Source organism: Leucoraja erinacea, chromosome 25, assembly GCF_028641065.1.
Source record: "Leucoraja erinacea ecotype New England chromosome 25, Leri_hhj_1, whole genome shotgun sequence".
NCBI classification, from domain to species: Eukaryota; Metazoa; Chordata; class Chondrichthyes; order Rajiformes; family Rajidae; genus Leucoraja; species Leucoraja erinaceus.
In genome coordinates, this window is record NC_073401.1 from 8,875,105 (window position 1) to 8,895,082 (window position 19,978).

The following is a 19,978-nucleotide window of genomic DNA, read 5'->3' on the forward strand; positions in this document are numbered from 1 at the left end:
TAGAGTCATAGACCATGGAAACAGGCCATTTGGCCCACCATATCCAAGCCGACCAGCAGGGACCCATTGACACTAATTACTTCTTCCAGCACATGGCCAATAGCCTTCTATGCTTGGTGATTGATGTGTTCATCTTGACACGTCTTAAATGCTGTCAGTGACTCTGCTTTCATTATTGATCCAAGCAGTGTGTTCCTGGTAAAAATGGTCACTCTCAGATCCCTTACCCCTTATCCAATTCCGATACTCAATTGTACCTTCCCAAACACTCATTGGTACCAACAAGCCCAGCAACTTGGAGGACCAAGAAACCAAGAACTGTTTGCACAGCATCCACTTCAAAGAAAGAGGCAGCATCATGGAAGAGTTCTAATTTCATTGAGAGCATGGCAGAACCATTGAATAACTGAAAGTGACAGATAACTATTGAACAGTGATTTATAATCCAGACTCTTGAAGTGACGAGGAATAAATATTGCAAAAGAAACACGAGTTAGTTTCATTTTCTGAAGAGGTTTTTGCATTGATATTTTCCATAAGGTTTACTATTATAAGAAATTCATTATTATTATTATTGTTCATTAGCAACCAGATTTAAAGTTCTACATTACGAAGACAGAAATTGTAATATCAAAGAAGAAGAAAGAGCAGTAATATGGTATTTTACTTACCATTGTTACAATATAGAAAGTCATAAAGTAAATACGACTCCAATGAGATGTCTGAGATACCACGCCTTCCTGCAAAGAGAGAATTGTAGCTAGTTTTTATTTTAAATTAAAGTCACGGACTAAATGACATGGACCTTATTGTTGGGAAATGTGCTTAATGTCAAGAAAACTCACCATGATTATATACCAATTGTTTACAACAGTCAGCTCAAACAAAGTAACTGCAAAAAAAACAACAACAAAAATGTACCTGATTATTTGCAGCGCTCTCATTGTATGCCATGCTAAATCGAGAAATAATACATGAATCTTACGCACCAAAACTGTTCAGGATGTTATTGAAGTTATTGAGTGAATAATACCCCTGTATCACTGTTCTGTCACCAATAGTCCGATTTATCCAACGGTATGAATCTGCTACCATGCTGTTACTGCAGACAAAGAATGTGGTCATATTCTGAGTTGTAGCGACACCAACATGGAGTAAAGTGCTCCAAAAATGTAATAATATTATTGTACAGTCAAGGACATCTTGCCAATACGAAACATCTCTAACTATGTAGAGATATGTTTGGGTTGATGAGGTAAAGCAAACAGAATTACTATCCCACACTAAAACATGCTATTAATGAGTTAAACATACATCTTCCCTCCCCTATTTAACACCCCTTTTCAGAATGGACCACCCAGATTGGTATTTGGATCATGTAATAGAAACACATTGCAATGATTTCTCATTCCCTTAGTGATAAATTCTTGACTGCATTGCTATTTTAAAATGTTTAACCATATCTTGTTTTTATAATTAATCAAGTCCTGCTGAAACTTCCTGCTAATCTCAACGTTTGTCCTTTGAAGGATATAGTGATACCTGACTTCAAAGTCATAATATTCTGCTAATATGACGACGGTGCCAGCTGACACAAATGCTGCCCTCATCTTACATCCACACACTCACACTTGTCAGCATGACTCATGAAGGCCATTGAAGCGGCTGCAATGCTCAAATTTCAACTTTAACTGAGATCAGTTGATTCAGAGCAGATAAGAAACAAATTTGAAGATTTCTTGTCTTCATGATAAATTGCCTCAGAATCCCGTCGTGACTTATTAATCCAATAAACAAACCCTAGATTTCTAATTATTGAAGTATTCAGGGACAAATGTATTCTTTAATTTCTCCAGTAGATGGTGTGTCCAGTTCACTGTAGTGCATTGGTTGTCTAAGCAGAATATCAAAGGGCTTCTTCCCCTTTGTTATCAGCCTTCCATCAGCTAGGACTCTGTCCTATGCACCTCTAGCCCATTGCGGACAATGTACTCCGTCTCCGGAGCTGTTGCACTACAATGCTGGAAACTATATTTTTACCTTTGCTCTAACTATTATACTTGAGTTTGGCTTGATTGTATCAATGTGTAGCATTATCTGATTTGATGGGGGGGAAACATGCAAAATTAACTTTTCCATTTTACCTCAGTTCACGGGACAGTAATAAATCTACACCTAAACCAAAATTTCCTACATGACTTTAGCCTTGGTATTTCTCATCAAAAAATACTCTGATACTTGCGTATTTCAATGCCTACCAGAACAGAACTAAATAGGATGAGAAGAAATCAACACAGCAAGACTAGTCTGGACCTGTCTCTCCCCAAAGGGCACTGAGAAAATAAATATTTCAGTATGGGGAGATGTGTTTAGGAGTGAGATATTCTTCATTATCAGGGAAAATAATTTAAATTACAGTTAGGTTTTCTTAATCCTACAAATACACTTACTTGCAGCAGTTAGGGTAGAGAACATCACCAAAAAACTCCATTCCCACTATTGCAAACGAGTAGTAAAATATCATGAGTGTTAACCCTAAACTGGAAAGAGATAAACAATATGCTCAGTGTTATATTATAAATAATATTTAATTAGTAAACGATATTTTCTTAAAAATGAACAATAATCAAAGTTCTCAACCATACCTGGCCATTCTGGGAAGTAATTCAAACATTGTGTCCAGAACATCTCTGTATCTTCGCTTAATCTTAAATAATCTGGAGAATAGAGTAGATCATTTAGCAAATCTCGTATGTCAGAAAGAAAACTTATTTTGTTACTTGAGTGATATATATAGGTCCACCACTGACTTTCCAGCAACTGGTGGTTAGGCACCTCGTTTAATCTGGACATTAATCTGGAATGCACTTGAAATCCACCCCGGAAGTCCCCCAGAAAATGTGGTGCCGATGCCGGGTGAGGCGGCCGATCTCAACCTCATCAAGACTTCCGTGCTGATCGGCAGGTAGAATATGCTCCCTGCGACCGAGGCTCTGGAACTCCATGCCCATAGCCGACTTCTGAGGCTGACTTTGCGGGCCGGTATCTCGGCTCCCCAGCAGTCTAGGCGGACCGTTACTGTACTGTTGGAATCTTCTCGGAGGCCGAGGCCTCTGTTGGTCCGGCAAAAACAGACTATCCAGAAAAGCTTGGACTCTAAAGGTGCCGTAAAATCGATGGTGGACCTGTGCAACAATTTTCCGCTTTAAATAGGAAAGTTTTCACTTTTTCACAGGGGCATATAATTATTTATAGATTTTACAGATACCAACACATTAGTGGCAATTTTACACAGTCCAATTAGCCTACAAACTCATAGGTCTTTGGGAAATGCGAGGAAACTGGACTACCCAAAGGTAACCCATACAGTGAAAGGGAGAACATGCAAACTCCACACTCCGAGGTCAGGATCGAACTAGGATCTCTAGAGTTGTGCGGAAGCATCTCTTCCAGCTGCGCCATCCCACACATGTTTGTTATAATTGGTGGTAGACAAAAGTGCTGGAGAAACTCAGCGGGTGCAGCAGCATCTAAGTAGCGAAGGAGATAGGCAAAGTTTCAGGCCGAAACCCTTCTTCTGTAGGGTGGGGGGGGGGGGGGGGGATGGGATGGGGAGAAGGGGGATGGGGAGAAGAAAGGAAAAAGGAAAAAGGAAGAGGAGGACCCCGAGGGCTGAGGGAGAGCTGAGAAGGGGAGGAGACAGCCAGGGCTACCGGAAATTGGTGAATTCAATGTTTATGCCACTAGGGTGCAGACTGCCCAAGCGGAATATGAGGGGCTGTTCCTCCAATTTCCGGTGGTGTTCACTCTGGCCATGGAGGAGGCCCAGGACAGAGAGGTCGGATTCGGAATGGGAGGGGGAGTTGAAGTGCTGAGCCACCAGGAGATCAGGTTGGTTAATGCGGACCGAGCGGAGGTGTTCGGCGAAACGATCGCCAAGCCTACGCTTGGTCTCACCGATGTAGATCATCTGACATCTAGAGCAGCGGGTGCAATAGATGAGGTTGGAGGAGATACAGGTGAACCTCTGTCGCACCTGGAACGACTGCTTGGGTCCTTGAATGGAGTCAAGGGGGGAGATTAAGCGACAGGTGTAGCACCTCTTGCGGTTGCAAGGGAAAGTGCCTGGGGGGGGGGGGGGGGGGGGGGGGGGGGGGGGGGGGGGGAGGGGGGGGATGGGCGGGAGGGAAGGGAAGAATTGACCAAGGAGTTACGGAGGGAGTGGTCTTTGCGGTAACCAGACAGGGGGGGGGCGATGGGAAGATGTGGCGGAGGACTATTTGTTGTATGTGACGGCTAGTGGGGTGAAAGGTGAGGACTAGGGGGACTCTGCCCTTGTTACGAGTGGGGGTGATGGGGAGAGAGAGCAATGTTGCGGGGTATGGATGAGAGCCTCATCTATGGTGAGTCGAGGGGAACCCCTGTTCCCTGAAGAATGAGGACATTTCCGATTGGATTCGTTACTCATTTAAGAGCTGCTCGATTTACATTTCTATTGTGAAAATGAAGATTGTGTCATGATTATTACCAGCAGTTTTTAATGCCATGTTTATATTCAAATGCCAGGTTGACAATCTGCCCAGTAAAATATAAACAACATTCTCAGTTTCATCTGCAAATATGTGTTTATTGTCCAGACAATGACTCAAAAAGCAAGGTCAAAGTAATAAAAAGACATCAAGTACATTAACTTCAGAAGCAAGCACATTTTCTTGAAATCTAGCCAGATTTAGAAATGCTGTCTACCTGGAGAAGATAAACACTGTATAAAGAACTAATTACTAACCTGAGCAACTGAAGTGGCCTCAATATAACAATGAAATAGAATGGCTCCATATCAAATGCCAAGACCACTATTCCAACAAATGCAAATATGGTAACCAGGAAATCAAACCTAAAAGATGAAGGAGACAAATCACCCTTTTATGAAATTATCCTGTGCCCACATCATAGCCCTGCCTCTTCTCCAATCCTTCCACAAACATTTGGGTTTGGTCGCATTTGGAGTGGCTTAGATATGAGTATTGATTATGATCAACATGATACATCCAAAAAAACACTTCAAATTAAAATAAGTTGGTAGAATATATGTTGCAAAGAGACAGCGAGTCAAGCAGACAATCGGTTAAAGTGGACAATGGGTTAAGGCAGGTCAGCCTAAGATGTAAGATGATCCTCAAGGCTGGGTGAGGGGACTCACTTAAACCAGGTTGAAACTGGATTATACCATCTCAGTGACCAGTTGCAAACATAGTGGCCCAAAGTGAGCGCATGCCTCCATACTGCCTGGCGACCACTCCACTGACTACAGGGGAGAGGAAATGTAGATAAGAAGTAGTATAAAAAGCAGTGTATGCTTTGTAACTGGGAGAATTTGCCCTCGGACAGGAAGTAGCTGCCCTAGGACATACATCTCCTAAATTCTAGGGTCCTTCTACTGCTGCACATTGGGGGGCAGGTATGGTGTAGGGAAGGGATATCACACCAGGAGGCCACATGAGTGGCAAGGTGCGAGGTATAATTATAGTCTTTGAGATCACTACCAAATATAACGCTAACAAATGTATGTTTTGCACAGTTCTTGTTTTGTACATATCTTTTATCCTGAATAAAATTTATTTTGATATTTTTTAATGTGTCTCCCAAGTTGGCTAATTTGTAATAAGAAGAGTTTGTTCTGGAAGTAAACCCAATGTGATTTTTGTCCTATCTATAAGTGTGTAAATGAATGAAAAGTAAATTTAACTAATTTAAAATATGTTCTTTTTCCATACATAATAAATAATCTGTAATTATCTTTAGGGAAAGTAATACATCTTAAGACACATATAATTACTTGGATGCTGAAATAACCGATTGCAAAAATTAGTTTGATGAACTAAATGGGCTTTGTCATTCTTGAAAACAGCGACGGTTTTGAGAAAGACTTCGCTTTGAGACTCCTGCATTACATTCCTTAAACGGTTGCAAGAACTAAAATTAGTAGTGTCTAGCCGCAATTCAAGAATTCCTACTCAGTTGCACTTGAAAAGTCTTAAAACTTCTGAATAAATAGTGGTAATACTTTAATGCAGAAGCTTCAATAAGTGAAAGAAGTACGTCCGCTGTGCTTCAATTCACCATAAAACCACAAAGGAGGCACAGCAGAATAATAATCAAGACTCTAAATGCAAAGCTGCAGGTACATCATTGCCTTATTGCCGTATAAAGTATTTTTGTCAACTGGTTGATCGTACATTGGATATAAAATTTCAATTTAAAAACACTGATTAAATAAATCAATTCTGATTTATATTATTTTTCCAGCACTCTTTAAGAAATATGCCTGCACTTTCTTGCCACAAAAAGATGAAACGTTATTTATTTTAAGTGATGTTTATTCCATACTCACAGATTCCATCCAGATGTGAAATACTCCGATGGTCCCAGTCCAGTAATTTTCAGCAACATTTCAACACCATAAACTGCGCAAAACATAAAATTACAATCACTGTATGAAAAAAAAAATGCTGCAGTGAAAATAATTTTGAGTGTAAGAACGGGATGATTAAATTATTTGGAGGTTTATAGAGTCAATCATCATTTTTTTTAATTTCTGAGTTTATTTTAGCAGGAATTGCCACATGTTCGGAATGTCCCCAACTACTCTCACCAACTTCTACAGATGCGCCGTAGAAAGCATTTTATTGGGATGCATCACAGCATGGTCTGGGAACACCTCCATCCAATAAATTGCAGAGATGTGTGGAAGCAGCTCAGACCATCACGCAAACCAACCTCCCTTCCATTTATTCCATCAAGCTGCCTCGGCAAGGCCAGCAGCATAATCAAGGACAAATCTCACCACTGTCACTCCCTCTTTCTCCCTCTCCCATACAGAAGTTTGAAAACGCACACCTCCAGTTTCAGGGACAGTTGATTTCTAGCTGTTATAAGGCAACTGAACCATCTATCACCAACTAGAGAATGGTCCTGACCTACCGTCTACCTCATTGGAGACCCTTGGACTATCTTTGATCAGACTTTACTGGACTTTATATTGCACTAAATGTTATTCCGTTTATCCAGTATCTGTACACTGCAGGTAGATTGATTGTAATCATGTATTGTCTTTCAGCTGACTGGATAGCACATAACATATAGCCTTCTCACTACACCTCAGTACATGTACATGACAATAACCTAAACTAACCCTGTGTGCTTTTCAAATGTCTTTACTGTCTTTGAACAGATTAATTCAATTAATTCTTGCTATTGAGGGAGTGCAGCATAGGTTCACAAAGTTAATTCCTGGGATGGCGGGACTGTCACATGCTGAGAGAATGGAGTGGCTGGGCTTGTATACTCTGGAATTTAGAAGGATGAGAGGGAATCTTATTTAAACATATAAGATTATTAAGGGATTGGACATGCTAGAGGCAGGAAACATGTTCCCGATGTTGGGGGAGTCCAGAACCAGGGGCCACAGTTTAAGAATAAGGAGTAAGTCATTTAGAACGGAGTTGAGGAAACACTTTTTCACACAGAGAGTTGTGAGTCTGTGGAATTCTCTGCCTCAGAGGGCGGTGGAGACCGTTTCTCTGGATACTTTCAAGAGAGAGCTAGATAGGACTGTTAAAGATAGCGGACAGAGTCAGGAATATGGGGAGAAGGCAGGAACGGGATACTGATTGTGGATGATCAGCCATGATCACATTGAATGGTGGTGCTGGCTCCGAATGGCCTACTCCTGCACCTATTACCTAAATTGAAAAAAATATTTAATAATAATAATAATAATAAATTTTATTTATGGGCACCTTTCAAGAGTCTCAAGGACACCTTACAAAAATTTAGCAAGTAGAGGAAAAACATGTAAGCGGAATGAAATAAATAGTAGAGACATGACTAGTACACAAATTAAAGACAGAATTCAATTCAAAACACAATATGAGGCAATTCAAGCACAGATGAAAAGGGAGGGGGACGTGGGGCTAAGGATAGGCAGAGGTGAAGAGATGGGTCTTGAGGCGGGACTGGAAGATGGTGAGGGACATGGAATTGCGGATCAGTTGGGGGAGGGAGTTCCAGAGCCTGGGAGCTGCCCTGGAGAAGGCTCTGTCCCCAAAACTTCGGAGGTTGGTCTTGTGGATGAAGAGGAGACCAGCTGATGTGGATCTGAGGGACCGTGAGGGTTGGTAGGGGGAGAGGAGGTCAGGGAGATATGGGGGGGCCAGATGGTGGAGGGCTTTGTAGGTGAGGACCAGGATTTTGTTGGTGATCCGGTGGGAGATGGGAAGCCAGTGAAGTTGTTTGAGGACTGGAGTGATGTGATGCCAGGATTTGGTGTGGGTGATGAGTCGGGGGGCTGCTTTCAAGACCAGTTGGAGTCGGTTGATGTAGGTGGAGCTGATGCCAAGGAGAAGTGAGTTGCAGTAGTCCAGTCGGGAGGAGATGAAGGCATGGATGAGTCTTTCAGCAGCGGGAGGTGTGAGAGAGGGTCTGATTTTGGCGATGTTGCGGAGGTGAAAGAAGGAGGTTTTAATGACATGGCGGATGTGAGGCTCAAGGGAGAGGGTGGAATCAAAGATCACGCCAAGGTTGCGGGCCTGCGGAGATGGGGAGACAGTGGTGCCGTCGATGGTGAGAGTGGGGTTATTGATTTTGCTGAGTGTGGATTTGGAGCCTATGAGGAGGAATTCTGTTTTATCGCTGTTGAGTTTGAGGAAGTTATGTTGCATCCAGGTTTTTATAGCTGACAAACAGGAGTTGATATGGGAGAGGGGGGTTGTGGGGGGATTTGGTGCCGAGGTAGATCTGGGTGTCATCGGCGTAACAGTGGAAGTCCAGGTTGAAGTGGCGGAGTATCTGACCAAGGGGGAGGATGTAGATGATGAAGAGGAGGGGGCCGAGTACGGAGCCTTGGGGAACGCCTTGAGTGACTGTGGCTGTAGCAGAGGTTTGGTTGTGGAGAGAGATGAAGTGGGATCTGTTGGAAAGGTAGGAACAGTGCCAGCTGAGTGCAGAACCTTCAATGCCAAGGTCCCCAAGTCTGGTAAGCAGGATGTTATGGTTCACTGTATCGAAGGCTGCACTCAGGTTGAGGAGGATGAGGATGTTGACGGAACCAGTGTCAGCAGAGGTGAGGAGGTCGTTGAGGACTTTGAGGAGAGCAGTTTCTGTGCTATGAAAGCCAGATTGGAGGGGTTCAAATAGGTTATACGCAAGGAGGTGGGAATGAAGTTGTGACGCAACGATACGCTCCAGGGTTTTTGAAAGAAAGGGGAGGTTTGAGATTGGACGGTAGTTAATGAGAGAGGAGGGATCAAGACCAGATTCCTTTAAGATTGGTGTGACAGCAGCAGTTTTGAAAGCGGAGGGGACAATTCCCTGGGACAATGAGGAGTTGAAGAGATTAGTGAGGTAGGGGCAGAGAACGGGGAGGCAGGACTTCAGCAAGGGAGTGGAGAGAGGGTTGAGGGAGCAGGTAGTGGGTTTGGAAGAGCTGATGAGTTTGGAGATTTCAGTAGAGGTGACCAGGTCAAACTGGGAGAGGAAGCAGTGTAGAGGAGGGGTAAGGAGGTCAGTGGAGATGTTGAAAGGAGGGGCCTTGGTAGGTGGTGGAGTAGATGCTGGGGAGTCGGGTACAGGGGATAAAGATTGATAGATGGTGCTGATTTTATCAGCGAAAACGTGGAGGAATGAGTTGCAGAGATACGGAGTAGAGGTAGGGAGAGTGTTGGCTCGAGGCTTGAGGAGGTTGCCCACTGTGGAGAAGAGGGTTCTGTGGTTTAGGCAGGGGTCGGTGAATATGGAGGAGAGGTAGGCAGATTTTGCAGCAATGAGGGCATCTTTGTAGGCAGTGAGGTGGAGTTTGTAAGCTTCATGGTGGACTGTGAGAGATGATTTATTTGCGAGTCGTTCAAGTCGGCGACCAGTCTGTTTCAGTTTACGAAGTGCAGTTGTGTACCAGGGTGAAGATGTGTTAAAAGTTACGGTTCTTGTTTTGAGGGGGGCCAGAATGTTAAGGGAGGTAGACAAGGTGGAGTTGAGATGGTTTGTGAGATCATCAGGTGAGATATGGATTGAGTCCAGGGGAAGAGTGGTGGAGAGCAGGTGAGAGAGATGGTGGGGATCGATGGATTTTAGATTACGGAAGGTGATTTCTCGGAGGAAGCGGGGGCGAGGTGTCGGAGAAGGGATGGTGAACCATATAAGCTTATGATCAGAGAGGGGGAAGAGGCATGGATGGAGGTCGAGTACCGGTTGATTTGTGGAGCAGACCAGGTCAAGGATGTGACCTTTGTCATGGGTGGGAAAGGTGACGTGCTGAGTGAGAGAGAAGTTGTCAAGTAAAAAGGCGAATTCAGATGCAAGCTTGCATGTGGGGGAGTCCATATGAATATTTAAGTCACCAAGTAGCAGCAGACGTGGAGAGAGGGATGAGGCAAGTGTGAGGAGTTCAGTGAAGTCAGATAGGAAGGAGGGGTTTGGTTTAGGTGGCCGGTAAATGAGGATGACTGTCATGGAGGAAAGGGCTTTGAAGGCGAGGAATTCAAATGATGCTACTGGGGGGAGGGTGAGTTCAGTGATCCGAAAGTTCTGGTTGAAAATAACAGCGAGGCCACCTCCTATTTGCATTCTATGAATCTCTTGATTAGTATGAAAAGGAAGCTTGTTATTGCTGTGGGGAACTTATTGCAGCTTAGTAAATTCCACAAGTGATCCAAACTTTAGTTTTCTAATATTTTTACAAATGCAAATAGAGCTTGTTTCTAAATATATTGTGGAAGCAAACATCAATGTTTAGCTTGCTGTAGAAAGATGGATAATTCTAAGACAACAGCGCATTGACAAAAGGGTCTTATAATATTCTCGTTTTCACATCTCAGCAAAGATATTAAGGTTCCATTACTGAGTGCATCCAAGATCCATAACCATTCTGATCAATCACAATGACATAACATTACACTCTTGAGGGGAATTTTCAAGGAAGGTTAAAATGTCATGAGGAGTTTGAAGAAAAAAGACATTTGTTATGGTAAAATACCTCTTTTAGGTATATTTGCACAATAGAAGATATATACTTGTACGGAAAGACCAGCGCAGATTTACTCAACATATAATGGAGGTTAAATCACCCAACTTCCTTAATCATTATCTCAGAGTGGAATATGCTGGGTAGGGCAGATAAAGAAACTTTTGTTAAGTAAATTATAAACAATGTAATGATTTATAAACTATACAGCAAAAAAAATCTGCAGAACACAAAACAAATGCAAATGGGCAAATGTACGATGAAGCAGAGTAGTGTTAAATCCAGGAACATCACCAAATCAAGGCTGTTCTGTTATGAAAAAAAGACACAAGTGCCGAAGTAACGCAGTCGGATACCCAGCACTGTTATTTTATTCTGTAAACCAGCATGTGCAGTTCCTGTGTCTCCATTTTACTGTTCTGTTATGGTTGGGATAAGAAAATCATTCTCCTTCAAAAATAAATCCTAGAATGGCTTGGTTGCCTTGGATTATGATGTGTGGATGCATTTCAGAATAATCCCCAGCACAAGTCTCTTCAATGCACAATATATATCAATATCAATATATCTCTATAATTCAGAATTTGCAGACAACGTAAAGCTGAGGGGGGATGGTCAGCTGTAAGGAGACATAAAAAACTGCAAAGTGATTGTGACAAGTTGGATGTGTGGGCAAATGCTTGATAGTTGTTCAAATTAAATAAATGGAATGCAATCTGCGTTGCATCTAAAAAAAGACAGATTGTTATCTGAATGGTGATGGACTGGGAAACGTTAGTGAGAATGGCCTTGTACACCAGTCGCTGAAGGCATATGTTCAGATTGGAACGGCAAATTGTATGACAGCGTTCAGTTCAAGAGGATGAGTGAATGTGTGGATGTCTTGTTGAAGCTATGCAGGGCCGTAGTGAGAAGCTAACTGTGTTTTACATGCACTTTTAGCCTCCTTATGTGAGAAAGGATGTACTTCCATGGAGAGAGCACAACAGAGATTTACTAGTCTGCTTTTAGTTTAGTTTAGTTTGTCATGTGTACCGAGGTACAGTGAAAAGCTTTTTGTGGCGTGCTATCCAGTCAGCGGAAAGACTATACATGATTATAACCGAGTCGTCCACAGTGTACAGATATGGGATAAAAGGAATAATCTGAACTGCAAGATAAAGTCCAGTAAAGCCCAATTAAAGATAATCCGAGAGTCTCCAATAAGGTAATGGTAGCTCAGCACAGCTCGCTAGTTGTTGATAGGATGGTTCAGTTGCCTGCTGATAGCTGGGAAGAAACTGTCCCTGAATCTGGAGGTGTGAATTTTTACACATTTACCTCTTGCCTGATGGGAGAGGGGTTCCTGGCAAGACCTTCGGTTAGTTAGGTCTACATTCACCGGAGTATAGCAGAATGAGAGGTGATCCCTTAGAAACCTACAAAATACTAACAAGGCCCGACAGTCACAAACCAGGGGGTCTTAACATCAGGATACAGGGTAGCTCACTTAGAACTGAGATCATGAGAAATGTCTTCACTCAGAGAATGGTGAACGTGCAGTATTTCCTACCACAGAAGGCAGTGAAGGCCAGGTCATTAAGTATATCAAAAGGGATACAGATATATGTGTCAGTGCTGAAGGATTCAAGCAATAGGGGAAGAAGACAGGAACGAGCACTACAGTGGATGATCAGTCAAGATCGCGTTGAATGATGGAGCAGGTCTGACACACTGACTAGTTAATTCGTGCTTTTATTTCAAACCCAATCATTTAGGTTTTACACCACTGCTACAAAATGTGCCTGGGACTAACACAATGAGGGAAAAAAATGCAAAACAAAAAAGAATTATGTCATTGGATAATAGTTCAATAATAAATTGCACTTACTTGTGAGAAATACAATGTAACTCCAGGGCACAATCCTTAGGAAAAAGGCACCATCTACAAAAAAAAACAATCATTAAAAAAAAGAAACAAAATTCAAACAAGGCCCAACAGTCACAAACCAGGGGGTCTTAACATCAGGATACAGGGTAGCTCACTTAGAACTGAGATCATGAGAAATGTCTTCACTCAGAGAATGGTGAACGTGCAGAATTTCCTACCACAGAAGGCAGTGAAGGCCAGGTCATTAAGTATTATCTAGCTTCAGGTTCCTGGGAGTCAACATCTCCAATGACCTCTCTTGGACCCACAATACCTCTACTCTGATCAAGAAGGCTCATCAGCGTCTCTTCTTCCTGAGGAGACTGAAGAAGGTCCATCTGTCTCCTCAGATCCTGGTGAACTTCTACCGCTGCACCATCGAGAGCATCCTTACCAACTGCATCACAGTATGGTATGGCAACTGCTCTGTCTCCGACCGGAAGGCATGGAGCAGGTCTGAAACACTGCCTAGCTACCGGTTCGTGCTTTTAGTTGTCAAACCCAATCATGTCTTTTAGCACCCAAGGACTGCTACAAAACCATGGACTGGGACCCTAACACCATGGGAGGGAAACAAAAAATGCCGAAAGCAAGGAACAGCTTATTTCCGGCGGCTGATGATAGTACCTCGGTGACTGCAATAATAAATTGCACCCCCCCCCCCCCCCCTTGTGAGAAATACATTATGTAAAATCGTTTGCTATGTCGCTCTTCAAGGGAGATGCTAAATGCATTTCGTTGTCTCTGTACTGTACACTGACAATGACAAATAAATTGAATCTGAGTCTGAATCAAAGTACAAAGTATAATTTCAAACACATATTTTACACAAAACAGATACAAAAGAGATTTCTAGCTTCAACCATTTTCTCAGGCAGTGCATTCCAGTGCCATCTCTGGGTACAAAAGTGTCCTTCCTAACCCCTCCAAAGCTCATCCCCTTTACCCTAACTTTATGTCATCTAGTTTTATCTACTTCTGATATGGGGGAGACATTTTGTGCAGGTTATTCTGTCTATACCTCACATAATTTTACATACCGCAATCATGCCCCATCTTAACCTCCTCCAGGGAGAACAGACCAATCTCCCCTCAGAACTGTTTAAGAAGGAACTGCAGATGCTGGAAAATCGAAAGTACACAAAAATGCTGGAGAAACTCAGCAGGTGCAGCAGCATCTATGGAGCGAAGGAAATAGGCAACGTTTCGGACTGATCAGTCTGAAGAAGGGTTTCGGCCCGAAACGTTGCCTATTTCCTTCACTCCATAGATGCTGCTGCACCCGCTGAGTTTCTCCAGCATTTTTGTGTACCTCCCCTCAGAACTGAACTGTTCCATTTAAATAATTTGTAACATTTATAAAACTAACTTAAAATATCATTAAATACTCAGAAATCAAGCAACAGGTTATCAGGCAAATGAATCATCCTACCACAACCAGATAGCAATCCTGAACTACCATCTACCTCATTGGTCACCCTCAGATTATCCTTGATCGGACTTTGCGAGCTTTACCTTGCACTATACGTTATAAGATACATGTATCTAATGGCTCAATTGTAATCATATATTGTCTTTCTGCTGACTGGATAGCATGCAACAAAAGGTTTTCACTGTACCTCAGTATACGCGACAATAAACTAAACTGTAACTAAATTGTAATAATCAATCAAAAGCATTGAATGTATTAATTATTAATCTATTGAATGTTTGTTTGCTATATATTAGCTGTATGTGTATCGTATAGGTCTGTTATGCTGCTGCATGTAACAATTTCATTGCTCCATTGTCAGTACATATGACAATGAAATACTCTTGACTCTTAAATAAGTAATTCATACACATTTGTGCACTGCCCTTTTCTTTAAAGGGTTGGAAACTCCACCCAAATGAATGAGGTTACCATCTGTACATTACTCATCTCTGGCATAAAGTGGAGAGGTTGGATATGAAGTGGCTTCAACCCTTTTCTCTAGTGGTGGTCTGTAATGAGCTGAGCCACTAATAGCTGATATCAAACAGTTCTTTATGGAACTGCCAGTTCTCAGTCAGCTCCATTCAACTCATTAATCAGTTCTGTCTGAACCAATTACAGAGTTGTAGTTGCAAAGTAGTCTTGATACCTTTAATCATGAGTGTGTCTGCCAGTATCCAAATCCCGTTTACAGCAATTACAACATCTGTAATAGAAAGACAGGTGTATATTTATCTTTGTACTTATTTCAGAAAACATATGTGTAATTAATTCTCCCATAAAGCTTAACATTCATTCCAAAGTAATATTTTAAACATTATTACGTGCAAAAAAAAATCAATTTTCTCGGTCAATTATCATGCTATGACGTTAGTATTACGCAGAAACATTTCTTGCCCTTTTTCCAATTATATTTCTTCTGAAATCAATCAAAATGTTTGGAAGAAAGCTTTGAAACAGGAACAAATCATAATATTGGCCCGATACATATTTAAAAAAATTTGGAGACAATGTATTCACATGACCATTACAGGAACATCTTTAAAACACATCTCTGTCTTAAGATGAACTGATTAAGGATCATAAAGATAGCTGTAAATATAACTTTTCCAGCATGGATCAATTAGTATAAACTGAGCAACAAATACATCTACTCACACATGGCATATTGGAATGCTTTGGACTTCACAAGGATATTAATGCCTATAAAAGTAGAGTATAGTTCAAATATTTATCGTTCAGAGCAAATTAAAATATCCCTATTTTAAACATGTTGAAGTTTCCATATAATAAAAATGGCATAACATAAAGCTGACCATTTTAATTTCCTTTCCCTTACCTTTCCGTCCTGGCCTCCTCGATTTCCACTGCACCTCATATAACGCTTGGGTAGCTTACAACCCAACAGTATGAACATTGAATTATCCAATGTTAAATAACTAACCCCCAACAGCCTCCTTCCCCTCCCCTCAAACTTGGCTGACCTCACCCTCCACTTATACTGTTTACAATGGATACACAATTCAAACATTTTTTTTCCTTGAGCCTAGCAATTCGCAACTCGTTATCCCCTCAGGCTCACACCTGTCTCTCTGAGGTAGACAAAAATGCTGGAGAAACTCAGCGGGTGAGGGTGCATCTATGGAGTGAAGGAATAGGTGATGTTTCGAGTCGAGACCCTTCTTCAGTTACCACACGTGTCTCTCTGATGTTTGTCCAACAATCTGCCGATCAAATGACCCCTCTCTCCGATGTTCACCGATTACTGGCCATGCTCTGTCCTGCCCCTTCTCAGCTATCCCAGCTTTATTTCCTGCCCCCCGACGAAATGTGAAGGTTTCCAACCCGATAAGTCGCCTATTCATATTCTCCAAGGATGCTGCCTGACCCTCTGAGTTACTCCAGCATTTCCTGTCTATTTCTAATAAAAATGACATCTGTATTATGGTTTCAAGTCAAAATATTGAAACTATTCAAACTATCTTAGAAATCACTACACAGGAATTATAGAATTATACAAGTTATGACACACAAAGCCATTTGAGACAGTGTCATATGCTGGTATTAAAAATAAGCTGTTCAGAAAGACACTACTACCGCTTCCCACCCTCTCCTTACGTGCTTTCCGCATTGATGCTGTCTGACATTAATATTTCTGATTTTTAAGCCACTTCAATTGTTCATTTAGCACTCTTTAAAATGTAATGCAAACTTTCCCCATCCTTTCTGGCAGTGGGTTCCAGATCCTCACCACCATTCTTTAGATGAAAATGTTTTCCTGAACACTCCTCCAACCCTTCTGCCAATTATCTTAAATCTCTTGAAGATAGACACAAGAAGCTGGAGTAACTCAGAGGGGCAGATAGCATCTCTGGAGAGAAGGAATGGGTGACGTTTCGGGTCGAGGCCCTTCTTCCAGAGATGCTGCCTGTCCTGCTGAGTTACTCCAGCTTTGGGTCTATCTTCGATTTAAACTAGCATCTGTAGTTCCTTCCTACACATCTTAAATCTCTCACCTGATTTATTGATCCATGCACTAGAGGAATAGAATCCTTTCTGTTCACCCTAATCTGGTCTCTAATAATTGTATACGCCTTGATTAAATCACCACTTGACTCCTGTATTCTAGAGGACCATACAGATGTGGACTTACATTGCGTTTCCTTCATGACCATGGATCAGAAACCTGAAACGTTATTTATGTTTACAGTGGACATATCATCAAAACCTAATCGCTGCAGTTCAAGCAAGACCATTTGACTAACCTTGCAAGATAATTAATTTTAGGTGATAAATACTAATCTTAGCAATTCTGATAAATCCTAAAAATGAAATCTTAAAAATAGCAAAAAGAAAACTTTTTTTTTTTCCATTCTTGGGCTCTGATGTTGATTTCACCCATAACATGTCAATGATTAGCCAATATTAGTGTCAGGGGTTATGGGGAGAAGGCAGGAGAATGGGGTTGAGAGGGAAAGATAGATCAGCCACGATTGAATGGCGGAATAGACTGGATGGGCCAAATGGCCTAATTCTGCTCCGATAACTTATGAACTTATTACTCAAACTTGGAGATCAATCTCCAGCTTTGTAACTCATTATAATCTGCAATATTTGCATGTATTCAATAAACCACTTGGTAAATTAAAATTAAATTTACTGAAGGTTCTCAAAGATCACATGGTCATTTTTATACCTAAAAAAAAAACACTTATGGGATATCCAAGATGAACCTAGCAATTTCAACACATCGTTCACAGTGATTGTTACCTTTAAAAATGAGAAATGGAGTATGTGGGAGGTCATAAAACCAATAGTCTCCACTTCTTTTTGCCTAGGGATGGAAAAGCAATATCAAACTGTAATCAATTGGAGCACATTTTTACTTTGTTTGACAGCAAGTATTATTAAGATGTTATATAAATAAATGATAATGTATCAGGCTAGGAATAACAATTACACATTCCCAAGGGGAGATGCACAGAGAGCGTGGGAAGAAATTATGAAACTATGTTATAAATCTAATAATTTGCTTAAATTCCCTTTCACCCAGAGAAATGGGAGATCTACTCCATTAAAAAGGATAGACTGAATCATCGAACAATATTTATATTATTCAATTAAGGCACATTTTACAATTACCATTTAAAAATGAGGCAAAAGGAAACAGCATCTTCCCATAGTTTAAATATTGTTTGCCATCAATATGATGCTGAATATTGAGAAATCACCAATGCATTGGAAATGTAATTATTTTTATACTAGATTTTCTTACTGAATTTGCACGCCACAGTTTAGATTCATTATAAAAATAGTATAGAGAAGATAAAATGCACATCAATCCAACTTTCCAATATATATCTCCATCCAAATTGTAAAACTTCCACAATACTTACTTTCCATTTTAATCCAGTAACTTCATAGAAGTTGTAAAAATCTTCTATTCTATGGAACACATATTTTAAACACATAATTATTTATACTTTCACAATCCTAGCAAGCACAGTAGAAGTTGAAGAGTGTAAATGATTTAGAAAGGAACGGAAACATTTAAAAAAAAGGGATTGATTATTAGGATATAATGCCTGAAAGTCCTTACCCAAGTAACTCTGTATTGCTTTTCTTCAGTGCTTTGAAGGTGAGATATTTATCTCGAGCACTCATTCTTGGGTAATAGAATCTCATTAAACCCTCAAACTGTTTGAAGGAAATGCCATTATGCCTCTGCAAGAAAGCATACAACATAAAATATAAATGATTTATATACGTGGTTATGTTTGACTGTGCCCCGAGTTCCTCTGTCAGGAGTTAAGTTTTATAGATCTGTAAGTCCCATGTTCATTCCCCATGTTTTATGATGATCAAATTCACAGAGGATAGGTAGCATGCGATACTGAAGTTGGTTGCATTTCCCTTGGGTGGTTATGAAATAAAAAAAACTAAATCATCTTCAGTTGCATTTAAAAACTTCTGTATTTAGAAAGATTACATGGATCTGAACAAGGTACTTGAATGGGCACTTGAATATGAGAATGAAAGGCAATCTTGTATCAATTAATCGTTGATTAGACACTTGTGTTATGTTGCACACTTTTGTCTCAAGGTTTCAAGGTCAGTTTATTGTCACATGTACCAATTAAGGTACAGTGAAATTCGAAAAAAGCAACAAGACACACAACTGCATAAAAGTTAACACAAACATCCACCACAGTGGATTGCCCACGTTCCTCACTGTGATGGAAGGCAATAAAGTCCAATCTTCTTCCTCTTTTATTCTTCCACGGTCGGGGAATTCGAGCCATCCGCAGTGGGGGTGATCGAAGCTCCCGCGTCGGGGCGGTCGAAGCTCCTGCGGCTTGGAGTTCCTGACGTCGGTCTCTGACCAGAGATCCCAAGCTCCGTGATGTTAGTCCACAGGCACCCGCGGTGGAGCTCTCGAAGTCGGTCTCCGGCAAAGGCTGTCAACTCCTCGATGTTAGGCCGCAGTGAGGACAGAGATACGATACAGAAAAAAATCACATCTTCGTCGAGGTAAGAGATTAGAAAAATTTCCCACCCACATAAAACAATCTAAAGAACACTAAAAACATACATTTAACACATACAAACAAACAACAAAAGAAAGAAGGGACAGACAGACTGTTGGCGAGGCAGCCGTTGTGTCTCCGCTATGCAATTCAATTTCTGTACAAAATGAAACATTACTTGAAATGAACAAATCCATACAAGTGATTTTCATCCTGGGTTCTCCACAGGGCCAATAGCTTACGGCATATCTAGATGTATTTTACATAACTTTCAATGATACTTTCATGGCCGTCAGACAGGGAAAAGCAAGTTTTCATTGTGCCAATGAATCAAGCCTGCTTCAACATGACTTGGTGAGAACATCCCACACAATTTCAATGCTTCTTCAGCTTACCAGAAGAATGTTGAGGACATCAGTAGCATCGAACTATATACTAAAAGGAAAAGAGGATTCCTACTCAAGTTGTACTTGATTGATTAATTTCCTGGGATCAGGGCATTGGTGACAGAGCCAGCAATTATCGTCCATTACTAATTCCCCTGAGGGCAT

At 41.2% G+C, this 19,978-nt stretch overlaps 1 protein-coding gene and 1 long non-coding RNA gene across 4 annotated transcripts in view; one reads left to right on the forward strand and one right to left on the reverse strand.

The window, feature by feature from the left end:
• The window catches only part of tpcn1 (two pore segment channel 1), a 79,962-nt gene that overhangs the window by 8,936 nt on the left and 51,048 nt on the right, over positions 1-19,978 (reverse strand). For all 3 annotated transcript variants that reach the window (XM_055655615.1, XM_055655617.1, XM_055655614.1), the window contains exons 11-23: positions 18,500-18,624; positions 18,297-18,345; positions 17,671-17,734; positions 15,559-15,603; positions 15,050-15,106; positions 12,888-12,941; positions 6,392-6,464; positions 4,787-4,894; positions 2,646-2,717; positions 2,451-2,540; positions 990-1,102; positions 846-892; positions 672-740 (exon numbers count right to left, since the gene is read on the reverse strand). In XM_055655615.1, coding sequence (XP_055511590.1) covers positions 672-740; positions 846-892; positions 990-1,102; positions 2,451-2,540; positions 2,646-2,717; positions 4,787-4,894; positions 6,392-6,464; positions 12,888-12,941; positions 15,050-15,106; positions 15,559-15,603; positions 17,671-17,734; positions 18,297-18,345; positions 18,500-18,624 — 966 coding nt within the window. The remainder of the gene's footprint in view (positions 1-671; positions 741-845; positions 893-989; positions 1,103-2,450; positions 2,541-2,645; positions 2,718-4,786; positions 4,895-6,391; positions 6,465-12,887; positions 12,942-15,049; positions 15,107-15,558; positions 15,604-17,670; positions 17,735-18,296; positions 18,346-18,499; positions 18,625-19,978) is intronic.
• Positions 1-19,978, forward strand: part of LOC129709338 (uncharacterized) — a 37,531-nt gene that overhangs the window by 8,840 nt on the left and 8,713 nt on the right. The window lies entirely within an intron of this gene.